Genomic DNA, 15,740 nt, shown 5'->3' with positions numbered 1-15,740 from the left:
ATGTCAAATAGTTATAAGTATGGCCTTCAAATAGAAAATCTCTGTGAAAAATAACGACATGACGACTCTTATCATTAACAGTGGCACAACTCAAAATGAAATGCTATTGCATTTAATATTCTATCTTTTACTGGTAAGATTTAAAATCGAATGGCATTTCATTTTGTTTTGTGTCACTATTCATGATAAGCAATTGACTGGTTAACTGTTTCTAACCTTACATTTATTGTTAATATTTCTCCAATAACAAAGTTAATCCCTTCACCATTCGACATTCCTTCCTAGTCATTCGATTTCAAACCGTAATTCTTATAATAGAGATGTGTTTTGCGTTTTTCTTTTAAGTTCATGGCATACTTGTATGTTGCCGCTACGAACTAAAGGGTAAAGTACTTACATGTATATTGAAGCACTCTTTGAACATGTCGTAAAATGTCTCTGTTTTTCCGTTATGTGTGTACGGCGTCGTCAGGTCCTTGTCCGGAGCACACCGCAGGCAGCAGCGGCAGGAATCCATGACGTCAACCGCTACACAGTACTGTTTGTTTAAATTGCCAATCACCACAACTATTTAGTATAAGACGTAACTAAATAAAACAAAATGAATCACTATTTTGAGTTTTGTTTATATCATTAATTTAAATAACATAATATAAAATGTACCCCATCGCGATTCGATACGGTGCACAGACATAAATTTGTTTTTTTTTAAGTAATTACACTGCTTTTTTTGTGATAATTGTCGCGCTCGAATTCTATGATACGGTGATAGAATAGAATACCAATGTCACCAATGAGAAAAACAAAACAATACACTCTTTTTTGGGCAGTCGTGTAAAAAATATCCCACCAAAAACATAACTGTAAAAAAGGAGAGCCAAGTTCAATACAAAAATTATGCTTGGCTGTGGGGCTCGCCGCAAAAAGAATGGAGATCTAAATGAGTGCCACTGCCAAGTTCTATGCAAAATCCAAATATGTATTTATAGGAACAAAATAACATTATAAACAAGTATTAAACTCTATTTCTTTGCTTTATTGGATACCTATAACAATTGCTGTTATTTAAAAAAATGTGAGATCTTAAAGTAGGTTAGATTTGGCTTGGCCAGTTTTCATTATATCAATCATTTTATATATATTGTAATTCTGATAAAACCTGGCCAAGCCAAATCTAACCTACTTTAAGATCTCACATTTTTTTAAATAACAGCAATTGTTATAGGTATCCAATAAAGCAAAGAAATAGAGTTTAATACTTGTTTATAATGTTATTTTGTTCCTATAAATACATATTTGGATTTTGCATAGAACTTGGCAGTGGCACTCATTTAGATCTCCATTCTTTTTGCGGCGAGCCCCACAGCCAAGCATAATTTTTGTATTGAACTTGGCTCTCCTTTTTTACAGTTATGTTTTTGGTGGGATATCAATACTTTTTGTAAAGAAAACTAGGCAGGTATTGAGATTTAATGTTTTTTCTTGTGTTTCCGCTGTATGGTTTTTACTTCTGTTCTTTGTATAATTATGTGGTACCGCGCGCCGCCGACGACACACCGTTGGCCGGTTGTTTAGAGCGTATTAAAAGTTTTTTGTATGGGGACACCACTTATTTTTTGACTAAACTTTATTTTAATATAGCAAATATAATAATACATATATTGGGGTAGTTTCAAATATCTGCTTGTAACGGTTCCAACGCTACAATAAAAAAATATTTTTTTGTATGGGGACCCCCCCTATTTTTTAACTTTTTTTTATTTTTAGATTTTTTCCTACGCTTACACACAATAACCGAGCTGGATTCCAAATTTCATCCTTCTAGGTCATCTGGAAGTAGGTTAGGTTTAGGTACTTATATCAGTCCCAATAAAAAATGGTTTTTTGTATGGGGACCCCCCCTATTTTTAAACTTTATTTTATTTTTAGATTTTTTCCTACGGTTACACACAATAACCGAGCTGGATTCCAAATTTCATCCTTCTAGGTCATCTGGAAGTAGGTTAGGTTTAGGTACTTATATGTCAGTCCCAATGAAAAGTGGTTTTTTTGTATGGGGACCCCCCCTATTTTTTAACTTTATTTTATTTTTAGATTTTTTCCTACGGTTACACACAATAACCAAGCTGGATTCCAAATTTCATCCTTCTAGGTCATCTGGAAGTAGGTTAGGTTTAGGTACTATAAGTCATAAGTCAGTCTTAAAATTTACGACTTTTTGACCTTCATACCTTTATAACCGTTTGAGCTAGCTTCATGAAATTTGGGCTTCTAGATATCCATATGGATATAATTAAACACACGTAGTTTTATGTGTTTACGTCAAAGATGTTTTGAGTTATAGAAGGGTCAAAAGTGGCACCAAGTGGTTCGTGTAATATTACACTCGGCGCTGGCTAGCCAGTTCCTTTGCTTGAACTTGGCTTGACAAGCTGCCGCGTGTCTAGATAAATAACTATGAAATAACCAGATAACCACTACGTTTTAAGAGGTGGCTCTCGTACAATTAAATAGAACCAGTTTGTATAGTAAGTCAATACCAACATGTACGCCAAAAACCATCAAAGAACGTGGACTTTGCAGATAAACATATAAATGATGGTAGGATAAATGCCATAAAGCACTATCGCACCGCACTGCGACCTTGGTGCGTCGCACCCATAAGTGAGTGCGAGAAAGAGATATCTGTCTCACTTAACTTACGGTGCGGAGCGATAGTGTGTCTTGACAGAGCGGTCGTGGTCATCATTGGAAGTCTCCCTTTGTGACACGTTTGACGGCTCGCATCCACTCCTCCCTGACAGCTGCGCGTTTAGCGCATTCGTGCAAGGGGCCGTCCATTGCTGCCTTTATTTGGTCCGTCCACCTCATGGGCGACCTTCCTCGCGCTCGGGTACCTTCTACTCTGCCTTGCACCACCAGTCGCTCTATGGATACCACTTTAATATAGATGTGCTATACGCGTACGTCCATGAGGGACAGGGACAGAACATAAGCAATGCGACAAAATTAAAAATACGCTTTAACATTCCTGACAACAACCTACTTAATTTGGTCGGGTTATTTGTTGCCCACCATAAACCATACTGAATTTACGGTGGGGAATAAAAAAAAGTGAGACTGTGACAAGGACAAACAATAATAGCGCTTTCTCTGCTGCTCCTACTGAAAGATACATAAGACTATCCCGTTCGGTCATTTACCCCCACCGCTCATCCCTCATACTAGATTCATGGATAAGCACTGACGTTTTGTTTTGTTTGGTTGGCCATAGATTGGAATACAAACTCCTTAAAAAATATTTGTTCTAGTTTCGTTAGCCTGTGCGGCAATCTTTTATGCTTGGAAAAAAAAAGAGTAGAAATTAAAAAGTGGCAACACTGTAGTGGCGTCCCGTTTTCTTATATTTATATGCATTGGTTTGAAAGGGACGACACTACAGTGTTGCCAGCTTTTAATTTCTACTCTTTTTTGCCAAGCTTTTTGTATCTGTCTGTTCTAAAATTGAAATTGACTTGACAAATTTTCTTTCCGTTTTATGCATTTGAGGTTGTGTTTTAAGGGTTTTAAGGTGTTGAAACTAAACTTATATTTTGGATTTCATTAAATAAATAAATTATGATGCCCTCCGATACGGGCGATACGGCATACCTACAGTTGTTGCGAGTCCGCTCGGGTTGTCTTACCGAGCAAGTGCCTTCCCTCGAGTTGCTTGACTTGACCAATAAATACCTGGTTGTTTGAAGTTAAATGTAAATGCAGTTATCAGGTGCGTATTTCATACATATTGTATACATTTTTAGCATAAGGGCTTATTAAATCTATCGTCGCCGGACACAGTTTTTTTAGCATCCTAACAACAGTTTTCCGTTCCACGTAATATAAGGACAACGTTACTTGTTGTTTTATGATGGTTTTATCACAGAGTTCCTATGGCCACCTCTTGTCTCCATCATCAGATCAGCTCCATGTCATCATAATATTGCATTGTCATCCGATTTACATAATGTAAAATTTCAGATCAAAGATATAAAGTTGTAAAATGTTATTAAATAATAGGAAATTGAGAATTAGGTTAACTTTAACTTGTAATATTTGACCCACACTAACTAAACTAACATACCTTCATGCATACTAACAGGGCATAAATTTGATACAATACAGTACAATAGATTACCTTCTATCTAAATAATTTTCAGTCTGTTTTCAAATAAAAAAGTTCATTGTTTTCTTTCATTAAGCAATTAGCTGGGTTTACACAGAGCGAGGATACGCGCGAGGCAATTTCCTCGCGCACAAAACGGCCAGTGTAAATGTGCACTGAGTCTTCTTAGTCGGTTCCTCAAAGCTGAGGGTCGTGACCATCAGGAGTGCAGTTCTTCACCACCGCTCTCCAAACCCCCCTGTCTTGGGCCAGCTGTATTGACCCCTGGATGTTGACGCCCGTAGCGTCGCGTATGGCATCAGACCACCGAGTTGGAGCCCTGCCTCTACTCCTTCTCCCTTCGACGCACCCAACCAGAATGAGCTTTTCAAAGCTGGATGGGTCTTGGCGGGCCACATGGCCAAAGAAGGTCAACATGCTCTGGAAGCATGTAGTTGAAAGCCGGCTGGTAATATGTAGCTCTTCGAGAATAGACGCGTTGGTGCGGCGTTGCGTCCAGGATATGCCCAACATTTTGCGCCAGCACCACATCTCGAATGCGTCTATTTTTGCTCTCACACGTGGCTTCCATACCCATGTCTCAGAGGCGTAGAGGAATATGGAGAAGATAAGGGTGCGCATAAGTCGGACTTTCGTGTGGCGGTATATGTTCCTGTTTCTCCAAATCTTCTCCAAGCGCTTCACTGCTGCTTTTGCGATTTGAGACCTTCTTATGACCTCCTTCATGCAATCTCCGTTACTGGATATCTGCGAGCCCAAGTAGACAAAGTCTTCTACCAAGTCCAGGTCACGCAGTTCCCCCGTTCTCTGCATCTGCCCAGCTCTGTCGATGAACATCAGCTTTGTCTTCTTCCCGTTGATATGGAACTGAGCACTGAGTGCACCACCTCAAAAAAAAAACCGGGCAAGTGCGAGTCGGACTCGCGCACGAAGAGTTCCGTACCATAAAGCAAAAAGAAAAACGGAAAAAAATGCAAAAAGAAAACGGTCACCCATCCAAGTACTGACCACGCCCGATGTTGCTTAACTTTGGTCAAAAATCACGTTTGCTGTATGGGAGCCCCACTTAAATCTTTATTTTATTCTGTTTTTAGTATTTGTTGTTATAGCGGCAACAGAAATACATCATCTGTGAAAATTTCAACTGTCTAGCTATCACGGTTCGTGAGATACAGCCTGGTGACAGACAGACGGACGGACGGACAGCGAAGTCTTAGTAATAGGGTCCCGTTTTACCCTTTGGGTACGGAACCCTAAAAAACGATCTAGCTTGGTCAGTGGCGGATTAGCCCTAAGGCCCAGTAGGCCCGGGCCTAGAGCGGCAAGATATTAGGGGCGGCAGCAAGACAGCAGTCCATATGATGAGTGCGAGAAGGGGCGGCTAGTAGTTCCTACAAGGCCTGGGGCCTAGAGCGGCCAACACTGCAAATCCGCCATTGAGCTTGGTCTTATCTCTGGAAAACATGCATTTCTGAGTTTTTATATGTTTTCCGAGCAAAGCTCTGAATTATTTGGCTAAATATTGAAATTAAAATGCCAATTATTCTTGTGTAGTAGGACTCTAGAGGTGAAATCCTGCTGATTGCATTACATTATATTATGACAAATGTTCTATTCAACGAGGCCTCCTCCAAAGCCCAAGACATTCATGTATCCAAAATATTGCAGCTAGAAATAAAATATTGTTTTATGCCAATCCTACTTACTTTTTACACATCTGCTATAAATTATAAACTTTTACTGAAGATATGTAGATAAGCTGTAGCAGGGGTGCGAAACTCCTGACTTCGGCAAACTCGGCTCAGCATTGCTCCGAGCAATTATTAGGGTTGGCACCACTTGACTTCCTTTTGCGTGCACGACCACAGATAAGAAAATCACAATTTTGACAACCCTAAATAGCTGAAAGGGATAGTGCCATGTATTAAAAAGGGATAGCATGTTTCAACCCTGAACCGCTGTCAAACTTAGGTTTTGTAGGAAGTTTCCTTTCTGTACGGTAGTACTATTATTTATTCTGTGGCAGTAGCTAATTATGTATCCAAGTTATCATGTGTTACCATTATTGCAGGTACTACAAGCAGGCATTATGGAACACAACACACCAACCGAGACAGCATGCATTATGGAGCCAGAAACGGTGTATGTGAAGATGGAGCTAGAAGAGATGTATGTGGAAACAGAGCCTATAGAAGTGTTATTGAAGACAGAGCCCAGAGGAGAGTGTGTGGCGACAGAGCCCGGAGAAGTGTGTGTGACGACAGAGCCCAGAGAGGCATGTGTGATAACAGAGCCCGGAGAAGTTTGCATGAATACTGAACCTAGAGAAGTGTGTGTGAAAACAGAGCAGGTAGAGGCCGGGGAGGTGTGTGTTAAAACGGAGCCAGGAGAGGCTGTGAAGGAGCGGGAGTGCGATGACGATGCGGGCTGTAGCGGAGTGAGCGCGGCGGCTGCGCAGCTTGGACTCTATACAGACCATGAGGTCAAGGACGAGCTCGTGCTGGGCCCTGAAGAGTGGCACCGTCCTAAAGTGCTCCCCGTGCAAGGTCAGTTTATAACAATAGTTATTTGTTTTACAAGGGGGCAAAGTTGTTGTTCAAGCTCGTGCTATTTGATATATAAGCGAAGGATATCAAAATAGAATCTTAAAATGGAATCTTGATCGTTGCGAGGGTTTTAAAGCACGAGGGTTAAACAAAATTTTGCCCCCGAGTGAAACACAAAATTTTTCACCACACCAACCCGAAGCAAATATTAAATGTAAAACATATGAAAACAACTCAATATTTGCATTTGATTACTTTGCCTCACGTGTGAATTACTGATAGCAATTTGAAGTGTAAAGTAAGCCTTTCTGAGCTGGTGTGGTGAAAAATAAATTTACTAGACTTATATCCGTTATATCGACTGTGATTACCCTCTTGATTACCTCTACATGAGGTTTGGTCTCTCATGGCTAGAGAGTTACTTAAGCAATCGACGTCAAACAGTAGAAATCAGAGATCTAGCCAGTCTAGATACTGATAATATTGAAATACAATACAGGTCAGATACAAAAAAACAACAAAGTAGGAGTACCCCAAGGAACCATTTTAGGACCCTTGTTATTCCTGTTATATATTAATGATCTGCCCACGATTACGGAACAGAGGCTATTCATAAATTACGTCATTTCAAATTGGAGGGGGGGGGGGGGACTGGACATCATTCGAAGCATGATTTTTGGATGGTTTTAGGGGGGGGGGGAGTCAAAAATCGTCAAAAATAGATGACGTAATTAATGAACAGCCCCACACGAGTGTACGCTATTTGCAGACGACATATCTGTTGCCATATCTGATACATTAACGCAAAATTACAACCAGGTCATTAATGAAACTATCAAACTATCGCTATCATAATGAAATGGCTAAATGATAACAGCTTACAAGTCAATGTCGAAAAAACCAATTATATCCAATTTATTGACTTCATCATCATCATCATCATCATCTCAGCCATAAGACGTCCACTGCTGAACATAGGCCTCCCCCTTGGACCTCCATACGTGCCGGTTGGAAGCGACCCGCATCCAGCGTCTTCCGGCGACCTTAACAAGATCGTCTGTCCATCTTGTGGGTGGACGTCCTACGCTGCGTTTGCTAGTCCGTGGTCTCCACTCGAGCACTTTTCGACCCCATCGGCCATCTTCTCTGCGTGCAATGTGGCCTGCCCATTGCCACTTCAGCTTGCTAATCCGGTGGGCTATGTCGGTGACTTTAGTTCGTCTACGGATCTCCTCATTTCTGATTCGATCACGTAGAGAAACTCCGAGCATAGCCCTCTCCATAGCTCGTTGAGCGACTTTGAGTTTTGAGATGAGGCCGATAGTGAAAGACCACGTTTCGGAGCCGTAAGTCATCACTGGTAACACACATTGATTAAAGACTTTCGTCTTGAGGCACTGAGGTATGTCGGACGAATAATGAGTATAATGACCAAACTTTAACAGAATGTGATAGCACCAAGTTTCTAGGTATTGTCAGTGGGGAGACACCCCTGACTTCGGTTGAACTCGGCTCCGTTTGGCTCAGCATTGCTCCGAGCAATTATTAGCGTTAGCACCACTTGACTTCCCTTTGCGTGCACGACCACAGATAAGATAATCACTTGAATTTTGACAACCCTAAATAGCCGAAAGGGAAAGTGCCATATATTAGAAAGCGATAGCATGATTCGACCCTGAACCGCTGTCAAACTTCGGGTTTGTAGGAAGTTTCCTTTCTGCATGGTAGTAATATTATTCTTCCGTGGTATTGTTCTAGAGTATGCATGTTGATAAAGTCTGTGCCAGCATTAATATATTTTCATATGTTTTATTGCGCTTATCAAGAATATCTTAATAATTTGACAACCGGTCTGGTCTAGTGGGTAGTGACCCTGCTTGTGAAGCCGATGGTCCTGGGTTCGAATCCCAGTATGTGCATTTATTTGTGTGATGACACTTATACTTGTTCCCGAGTCATGGTTGTTTTCTATGTATATAAGTATTTATATATTATATATAGTAGACACCCCTATAATGGACGTGGAACCGGTAATGGGACATAAAACAACAAATACTGTAAAATAGGTATCTAAAAGTTGTTAATAAATACTGGCAATATTTTACCATAAACAAGAGTCATAGAGCTGCTTAAGTTTGACGTTTCGTTTAATTCGGTGTTTTTTTAAGGAATTGGCGCCAAGTCAAAAGTCAAGTCACTGAAAAAAAAAACAATCAGAATTCTTACCACCAAGAGAGGTGAGTACATATTTTGAATCTTAATTAATGATTACTTCTTGTAAACTACAATGTGTTTTGTTAATTGCATTTACTGTGAGATTACTCCATAGATGTAAATTAATAGTGATAATTTTCCCAATCCCATTATTGGAGCTGTAAAACTGCATACCTCCTATGATGAGACATTTGAGACAATCTATAATGATACTTGCCATGCCGTAATTTCATGTTTGAACAATACATTAAGTAAAATGTAGTTAACAAACATGTCTACGAGTTAACGGGTGTACCGGATCGCGACCTTCGTCCGTTCATAATTCCTCTTTCTCGCTCTCACTTATGGCTGCGTCCTTAACGGGTGTACGGCGGACCAAATTCCATACGATCGGACTGGCCTCGATACGACCAAGGTCGCGGTCCGGTACGCTCGTCTATTACATATTAAAATTGCCACTTTTTGTTACTTACAAAAAAGTTTTGCCAATGCATGTAAAAAAATTACATTGATTGATTTATTTATTTTAGATATTGTGCCAAAAAAAAAATATTCGCCTGAGCAAATGGGTTGGGCGATAGATGCTGTTAGAAGAGGATCAAGTATAAATGATGCAGCCCAACGATTTAACGTGCCTAGAGCAACTTTACACAATAAAATCAGCGGTAAAAGTCCCAAAGAGTGCTCAATGGGGCCCGGCACAGTTTTATCTAACATAGAAGAGGATATATTAGAAGTATGGATTAAAGATATGGCGGATAAACATATACCAGTTACAAAAGATACCATATTGGATAGTGTACAAAGAATGATCATCGAAAAAAAACAAAACACACCTTTCACCAAAAATAGACCTGGTAAAAAATGGTACTCTGCTTTTCTGAAACGTCACCCTGAGATTGCTGAACGTACTGCTCAGAATGTGTGCAAGGTTAGAGACAACGTCACTGAGGATGAAATTGAGAAGTGGTTTTCCGAAGTGGAAAGTGATCTGAAAAAAAGAGGTCTCTCACACGTTCTGGAACATCCTGAAAGAATATTTAACACAGATGAGAGTGCGTTTTTTCTAAATCCAAAACCTGGACGTGTGCTCGCTAAGAAGGGGCAAAAATCTGTATATTCGTCCTCAGGTGACGAAAAAGAAAAACTGGCTGTTCTAATTACCGGAAATGCTGCAGGAAGTCTAGCCCCGACTATGGTTGTTTACAACTATACCAGAATACCGTCAGCAATATCAGCCACTTACCCAAAAGACTGGGGTATTGGTCGCTCAGAAAGCGGATGGATGTGCTCTGGAACATTCTATGAATATGTAACGAATGTTTTTAATCCATGGGTAATTAAGGAAAACATTGAAAAGCCAGTTTTATTGTTTTTGGATGGACATTCCTCACATTTGACTTTACACTTAGCCAACTTCTGCTCTCAGAATGGAATTGAAGTGGTAGCACTTAATCCGCATTCCACTCATATTTTGCAGCCCATGGACGTGGCTGTTTTTCGGCCTTTGAAATTATCATGGCGAGAAGAGGTCCGGACCTGGAAAATGCAAAATTTAGGACAAGTGCTCGAAAAAGAAGATTTTGCACCAGTTTTTAAGACGGCCTTGGAAAAAATCACTGTTGCTACAGTTAAAAGTGGGTTTCGAGCTAGTGGACTGTACCCATTTGGTCCAGAATACGTGAATATATCAAGTAAAATCAAAGCAGGAACTAAAAAAAACAATGACTCATTGCATGAAAGCGAATTTTTGAAAAAATTAGAGGACAAGATAGTAACAACTTTCACCAGTGAAAAATTGAAGCTTTTCAAAGACCTTTATTACAAAAGCCGCAATGAACTCAAAAATCTTTTGCCCAGTGAAGATACATCGCTTTATTTGATTTGGGCCAATAGTCAGCTGCCTATTGATGAATTAGCATTAGCCGATGTGCTACCCACTAGTCTCACCACCTGCAAGTCAAATCCATTAACTCAAACAAATAATGACAACAGTAGTCTAGACGAAAGAGAAATAAATGCATGCATGTCATGTATTAGTACTGTAAGCCATCACGAAGATTTACAGATAAATCCTGTAAATTCAAATGGACCAAATGAATCAAACCTAGATTCTTCAGAAGAAAATGACGAGGCATCTGCTAAAATAAATGAGCCAAATGTAAGCCACCAGGAAAATTTAAATACAGATGAAAACACCGATGCAGCCATTTCAAATTATACGATACCTTCACCCTTCAAACGCAGCTCATTCTGGCCAGAAACGGAAGAATTAAGAAATAATAAGCGCAAAATGAAAGAAAAAAATCCATTCACTATCACTAGTCCCGCATATAGTAGTACTACAAAGGAAGAATAAGTTTTTGGCAAAAATTTCATTTTTGGTACAAGCTTTTTTCGCTGACTACTTTTCTTGACGACAGACAACTAATAATCATCGAGACAATTCTAAAAACCCCTAACACAATTAGGTTGCGTTGTTTCTTCACAGAGTTCATATGGACACCTCCTGTCTCCATCATCAGATCAGTTCTACAGTACTATATTATTGTATTGTCATCAGAACTACATACAGCTGCCAATTTTCATGACGCTACGATCCTTGGAAGATGGTTAAATTAGTTACCTTAGATTCCATTACATAGTTACATACAGCATACAGGTCGACCTAATATATGCTTGTTAAAAAAAGAAAATACTAAAAACGAAAAAACTTCGTGTCATACAACAAAAAAACGAACGTAAAAAAAAACAAAGAAACAACAAAATCGCCTGAAACTGAAATCCTTCATCTTCAAAGTGATGACAGCGTGACGTCTGATGCGTTGGAATTGGACGATGGGCCTTTAAGTACACTGTTCCCTTCTCCAATGAAAGTAACGGGGTCCCTTTGTTTCCCATAAAGTTTTAAGTCATAATGTATTGTTTGTCATATTATCGTTAGTCATAAAACTGAAACCGTTAACTTTTCAGGATTTTCGTAAGGTTATTCTATAGATGGGTTAGGTTAGGTTAGGTTTGTTTTATGGCAATCCTGAAAAGTTACGCGTTTCTGAGATAAACCAATTATGACTAACGAAAATTCGGACAAACAATACATTATGACATAAAACTATTTGGGAAACAATAGAGACCCGAAAGTAACACAGGGTAGTTACGTAATAGTGCTATACGAAGGTCAACATTTTCCTGGCATTGCAAATAATGTTAACAACAATGAATATGAAGTAAGCACTAAGACATTTTCTTCCGGAAAATCTTATTTAAGGACGGGGAAATCGAAAGAACGTGGTACCGTAAAGAACAAGTGGTGGAGGTAATAAATTTTCACCACACCAGCTCGGAAAGACTTACTTTGCACTTCAAAAACTGATAGCAAAGTTGCATTTTATTCACATGTGAGGCAAAGTAATCAAATACAAATTTTGAGTTGTTTTCTTATGTTTGCTGGTAGGATTGACTTTTAAATGATGATTTTGGATGATAAATCTTTAATAACATTCATTTGGTTTTGATTTAATTTTGATTTTGTTTGATATTTTACATTTAATATTTGCTTCGGGTTGGTGTGGTGAAAAATTTTGTGTTTCACTCGGAGGCAAATTTTGTTTAACCCTTGTGCTTTGAACCCCTCGCAACGCTCAAGATTCCATTTTTCGAACCACTCGCTACGCTCGTGGTTCAATTTTGGAATCTTTCGCTTGCTCTGGTATCAATATTAGCACGAGCGTTTAAACAACAACTTTGCCCCCTTGTAAAACAAATAACTATTGTTATGTTTTTGACATTTAGATTTTATTCTAGAAATTCTAGACTAGTATTTTATATACAATTTTTTTTGTTTGATCTCTTTGTGAAATTCTTAGTGTTAAATTTGATCTGTGTAAAAATCCAATGTGATTATGGAATAATATTAACATCAATAAATTGCTCTGATAATTAGATTAAGATTAATAACGATTCATAAGAGCTTGTTGCTAGCAGGGATGTTGCGAACATCCGCATTGTTTTCAACATCCGCACCTGAATCCGCTTCCGCATAAAATCGATGCGGAGCATCCGAATGATTAAATAAAACGTACCTATATTCTTGCTCAAATACTAAACGTTTACTTTTTTTTATAAAAAATGCTAAGAATGTAATATTTGACGTCTTTTAAGTACCAAATCTTGACATCCGCATCCGCGGGTGTGAGGCTTTAAATATCCGCATCCGCGGATTTCAAAAAATCTGCATCCGCAACATTCCTGGTTGCTAGGCCTACATGAATAAAGTATATTTGGAATTTGAATAAACCCCCCCCCATCTTATTAACAAACGAGGATTTTATTCCGTGAAAGAAATAGAAAAGTACTCTGATTACACTTATTGATGTAATAATATTTGATTGTTTAATTTAATTAAATACATTTATTTTAAATTAATATCGTTTTTCCCTATTCTCATTGTAATATTTTTATTGCTATTTCGAAACGATTTCTATTTCTAATATAATTACTGGATCCACGTCCATTACCGGGGTTCCATTACTGGAACTATGGTGTCCAAGACTGGAGAAAAAAATCGGGCAAGTGCGAGTCGGACTCGCGCACGAAGGGTTCCGTACCATAAAGCAAAAAACAAAGTTTTGTACGGAACACTAAAAAAAAACAGAAAAAAATGCAAAAAGAAAACGGTCACCCATCCAAGTACTGACCACGCCCGACGTTGCTTAACTTTGGTCAAAAATCACGTTTGCTGTATGGGAGCCCCACTTAAATCTTTATTTTATTCTGTTTTTATATTAGTATTTGTTGTTATAGCGGCAACAGAAATACATCATCTGTGAAAATTTCAACTGTCTAGCTATCACGGTTCGTGAGATACAGCCTGGTGACAGACAGACGGACGGACAGCGAAGTCTTAGTAATAGGGTCCCGTTTTACCCTTTGGGTACGGAACCCTAAAAAGGTGGTTTTAATTTGTTATGTATATGGAAACTAATTGCAGTATCTTATACGCCTGAAACATGAAAGTCGGATAAGACATTCATCTCACACGCTAAGCGGTATACATGTATAAGTAATTTACATGTATAAGGGAAATATCACAAATACTCCAAACTTCTTAAATGTCCCATGACTGGTGCGGTCACTCTGTATATCGTTGTCTGAGTACCCACAACATAAGCCTTCTTGAGCTTACTGCGGGACTTGGTCAATCTGTGTAAGAATGTCCTATAATATTTATTTATTATTAAATAGCGAATTTATTATTAAATAGAGAATGTGGTAGAGTGAATGTGGCTTTGTTCATTGTTGTGGCGTTTAGTTTATAAGTGTATTAAGTGTTAACAATGGAGGGCCATTCCATCTGAAATCGACAAATGGGGTGCGCCGTGTGACTTTTAATTCGAATAAAAAAAAATTGGTATATATCCTTATGGTGTAAGGAAAGATAAGCCATTTATTTTTGAAGTGAAAACTTCTTTAGCGGCGCTGTGCACTTTTTGTGATGGGGAAAAAATGTTAAACTCGCGACAGCGTAAGACGTAAGACGCTTGGTAAGACGGACACGTGACCTGATCGAAAAACTGTTACAATATCATTGAAGCCAGTAGACCGCCGGCGCGGCGTAGGAGAGGAAGTATCCCCCTCTCATTCTACCGCGCGGCGAAAATGTATGCCTGCGCCTGCTGTTTCGTTTAGGCGGTGCAGGACGCTTGCGCGAATGTGCGTGTGTGTTTGTGTTACAGCGTGCTACGCACATCCAAGGATGGTGGCTGCTGATGGCTCGACCATCTGTGTACTCGTAAAATTCGTGTATATAAAGTGTTTAAAATATGGAAATTGAACAAAGTGCATTTATTAATGAAGAAAGCGACGAAGAAATAGCGATAGAAAAGGAGTGAGTACTTAATAAATATTAGGGAATGCAATCTCGATCGCGCAATTTCAAGATCTTGCGAGATCTCGCACGAATTTTCGTGATTCAATCTCGTTGACAAAGAATCTCGGTTATTATTATCGAGATCTTGGATGAGATTGAAATATTGATCCGTGTGAATTACTTTGTTTTGAGTAATTTTTTTGACCTTAGATGCATGTTGCTCAGGCAGTGCTATTGTATGCGGCCTTTACCTGACGAAAAAAACACTGTAGCGCACTCTGTGCGGAAAAATCGGAAGCTAAGTCACCATTGTTTTTGATTTTTGGTCACTTACCCTACATTTTTTTGTAAGTTGCTGAATGCTTGTTAAAAATATCAACTGAGCATGTTAGCATGTTACTGCTTCTGCTTACAATTTTGTATAAGTAATTAAAAATAATTATTACCACTTTTACATAATTACATAGAGTTACATGCATATATAGTTTTTTATAAAAGTATTTTTTTTAGTAAATATTGATAAATTTGGTGTTTTTATCTTCAAAATAAAACATGACGTACACTAAATAAGTAGTATATTATACGGGATTCTTAGAGATTTTTGCTCATAATAACACTTTTTTATTACTTTGTTAAATCTCGATCTCGTCGAGATTAATACCTGTCTCGAAAGTGTGACCATCGAGATCTCGAAACACCCTATCTCGATTCAGATTTTTCGTGCGAGAACTCGAATCGCCAATCTTGGTGCGAGAATGCATTCCCTAATAAATATACTAGATGAAAACCCGGCTTCGCTCGGGTCAAATGCGACTCATAAAACACATGTAGGTACAAAATATAGGTAGATATTTCTGTAGTTATCGGTCCTCAAGGAATATTAAAGGCAAAGCAAGTCATAGATTTGTATAGCATCATTCACATTTAATAAAATAATAAATATAGG

At 38.7% G+C, this 15,740-nt stretch overlaps 1 protein-coding gene across 3 annotated transcripts in view; it reads right to left on the bottom strand.

The window, feature by feature from the left end:
* The window catches only part of LOC134673874 (zinc finger protein 501-like), a 62,031-nt gene that overhangs the window by 6,178 nt on the left and 40,113 nt on the right, over positions 1-15,740 (bottom strand). Inside the window, exons 1-2 of one of the 3 annotated variants that reach the window (XM_063531928.1) lie at positions 721-839; positions 398-587 (exon numbers count right to left, since the gene is read on the bottom strand). The exons of 1 other annotated variant lie outside the window; for it this stretch is intronic. In XM_063531928.1, coding sequence (XP_063387998.1) covers positions 398-517 — 120 coding nt within the window. In that variant the 5' untranslated portion in view covers positions 518-587; positions 721-839. Of the gene's footprint in view, positions 1-397; positions 840-15,740 lie in introns of those variants that run through there. One more of the 3 variants, XM_063531927.1, reaches the window with a different exon arrangement.

Source organism: Cydia fagiglandana, chromosome 19, assembly GCF_963556715.1.
Source record: "Cydia fagiglandana chromosome 19, ilCydFagi1.1, whole genome shotgun sequence".
NCBI classification, from domain to species: Eukaryota; Metazoa; Arthropoda; class Insecta; order Lepidoptera; family Tortricidae; genus Cydia; species Cydia fagiglandana.
This window is presented reverse-complemented; position numbering and strand designations above follow the sequence as displayed.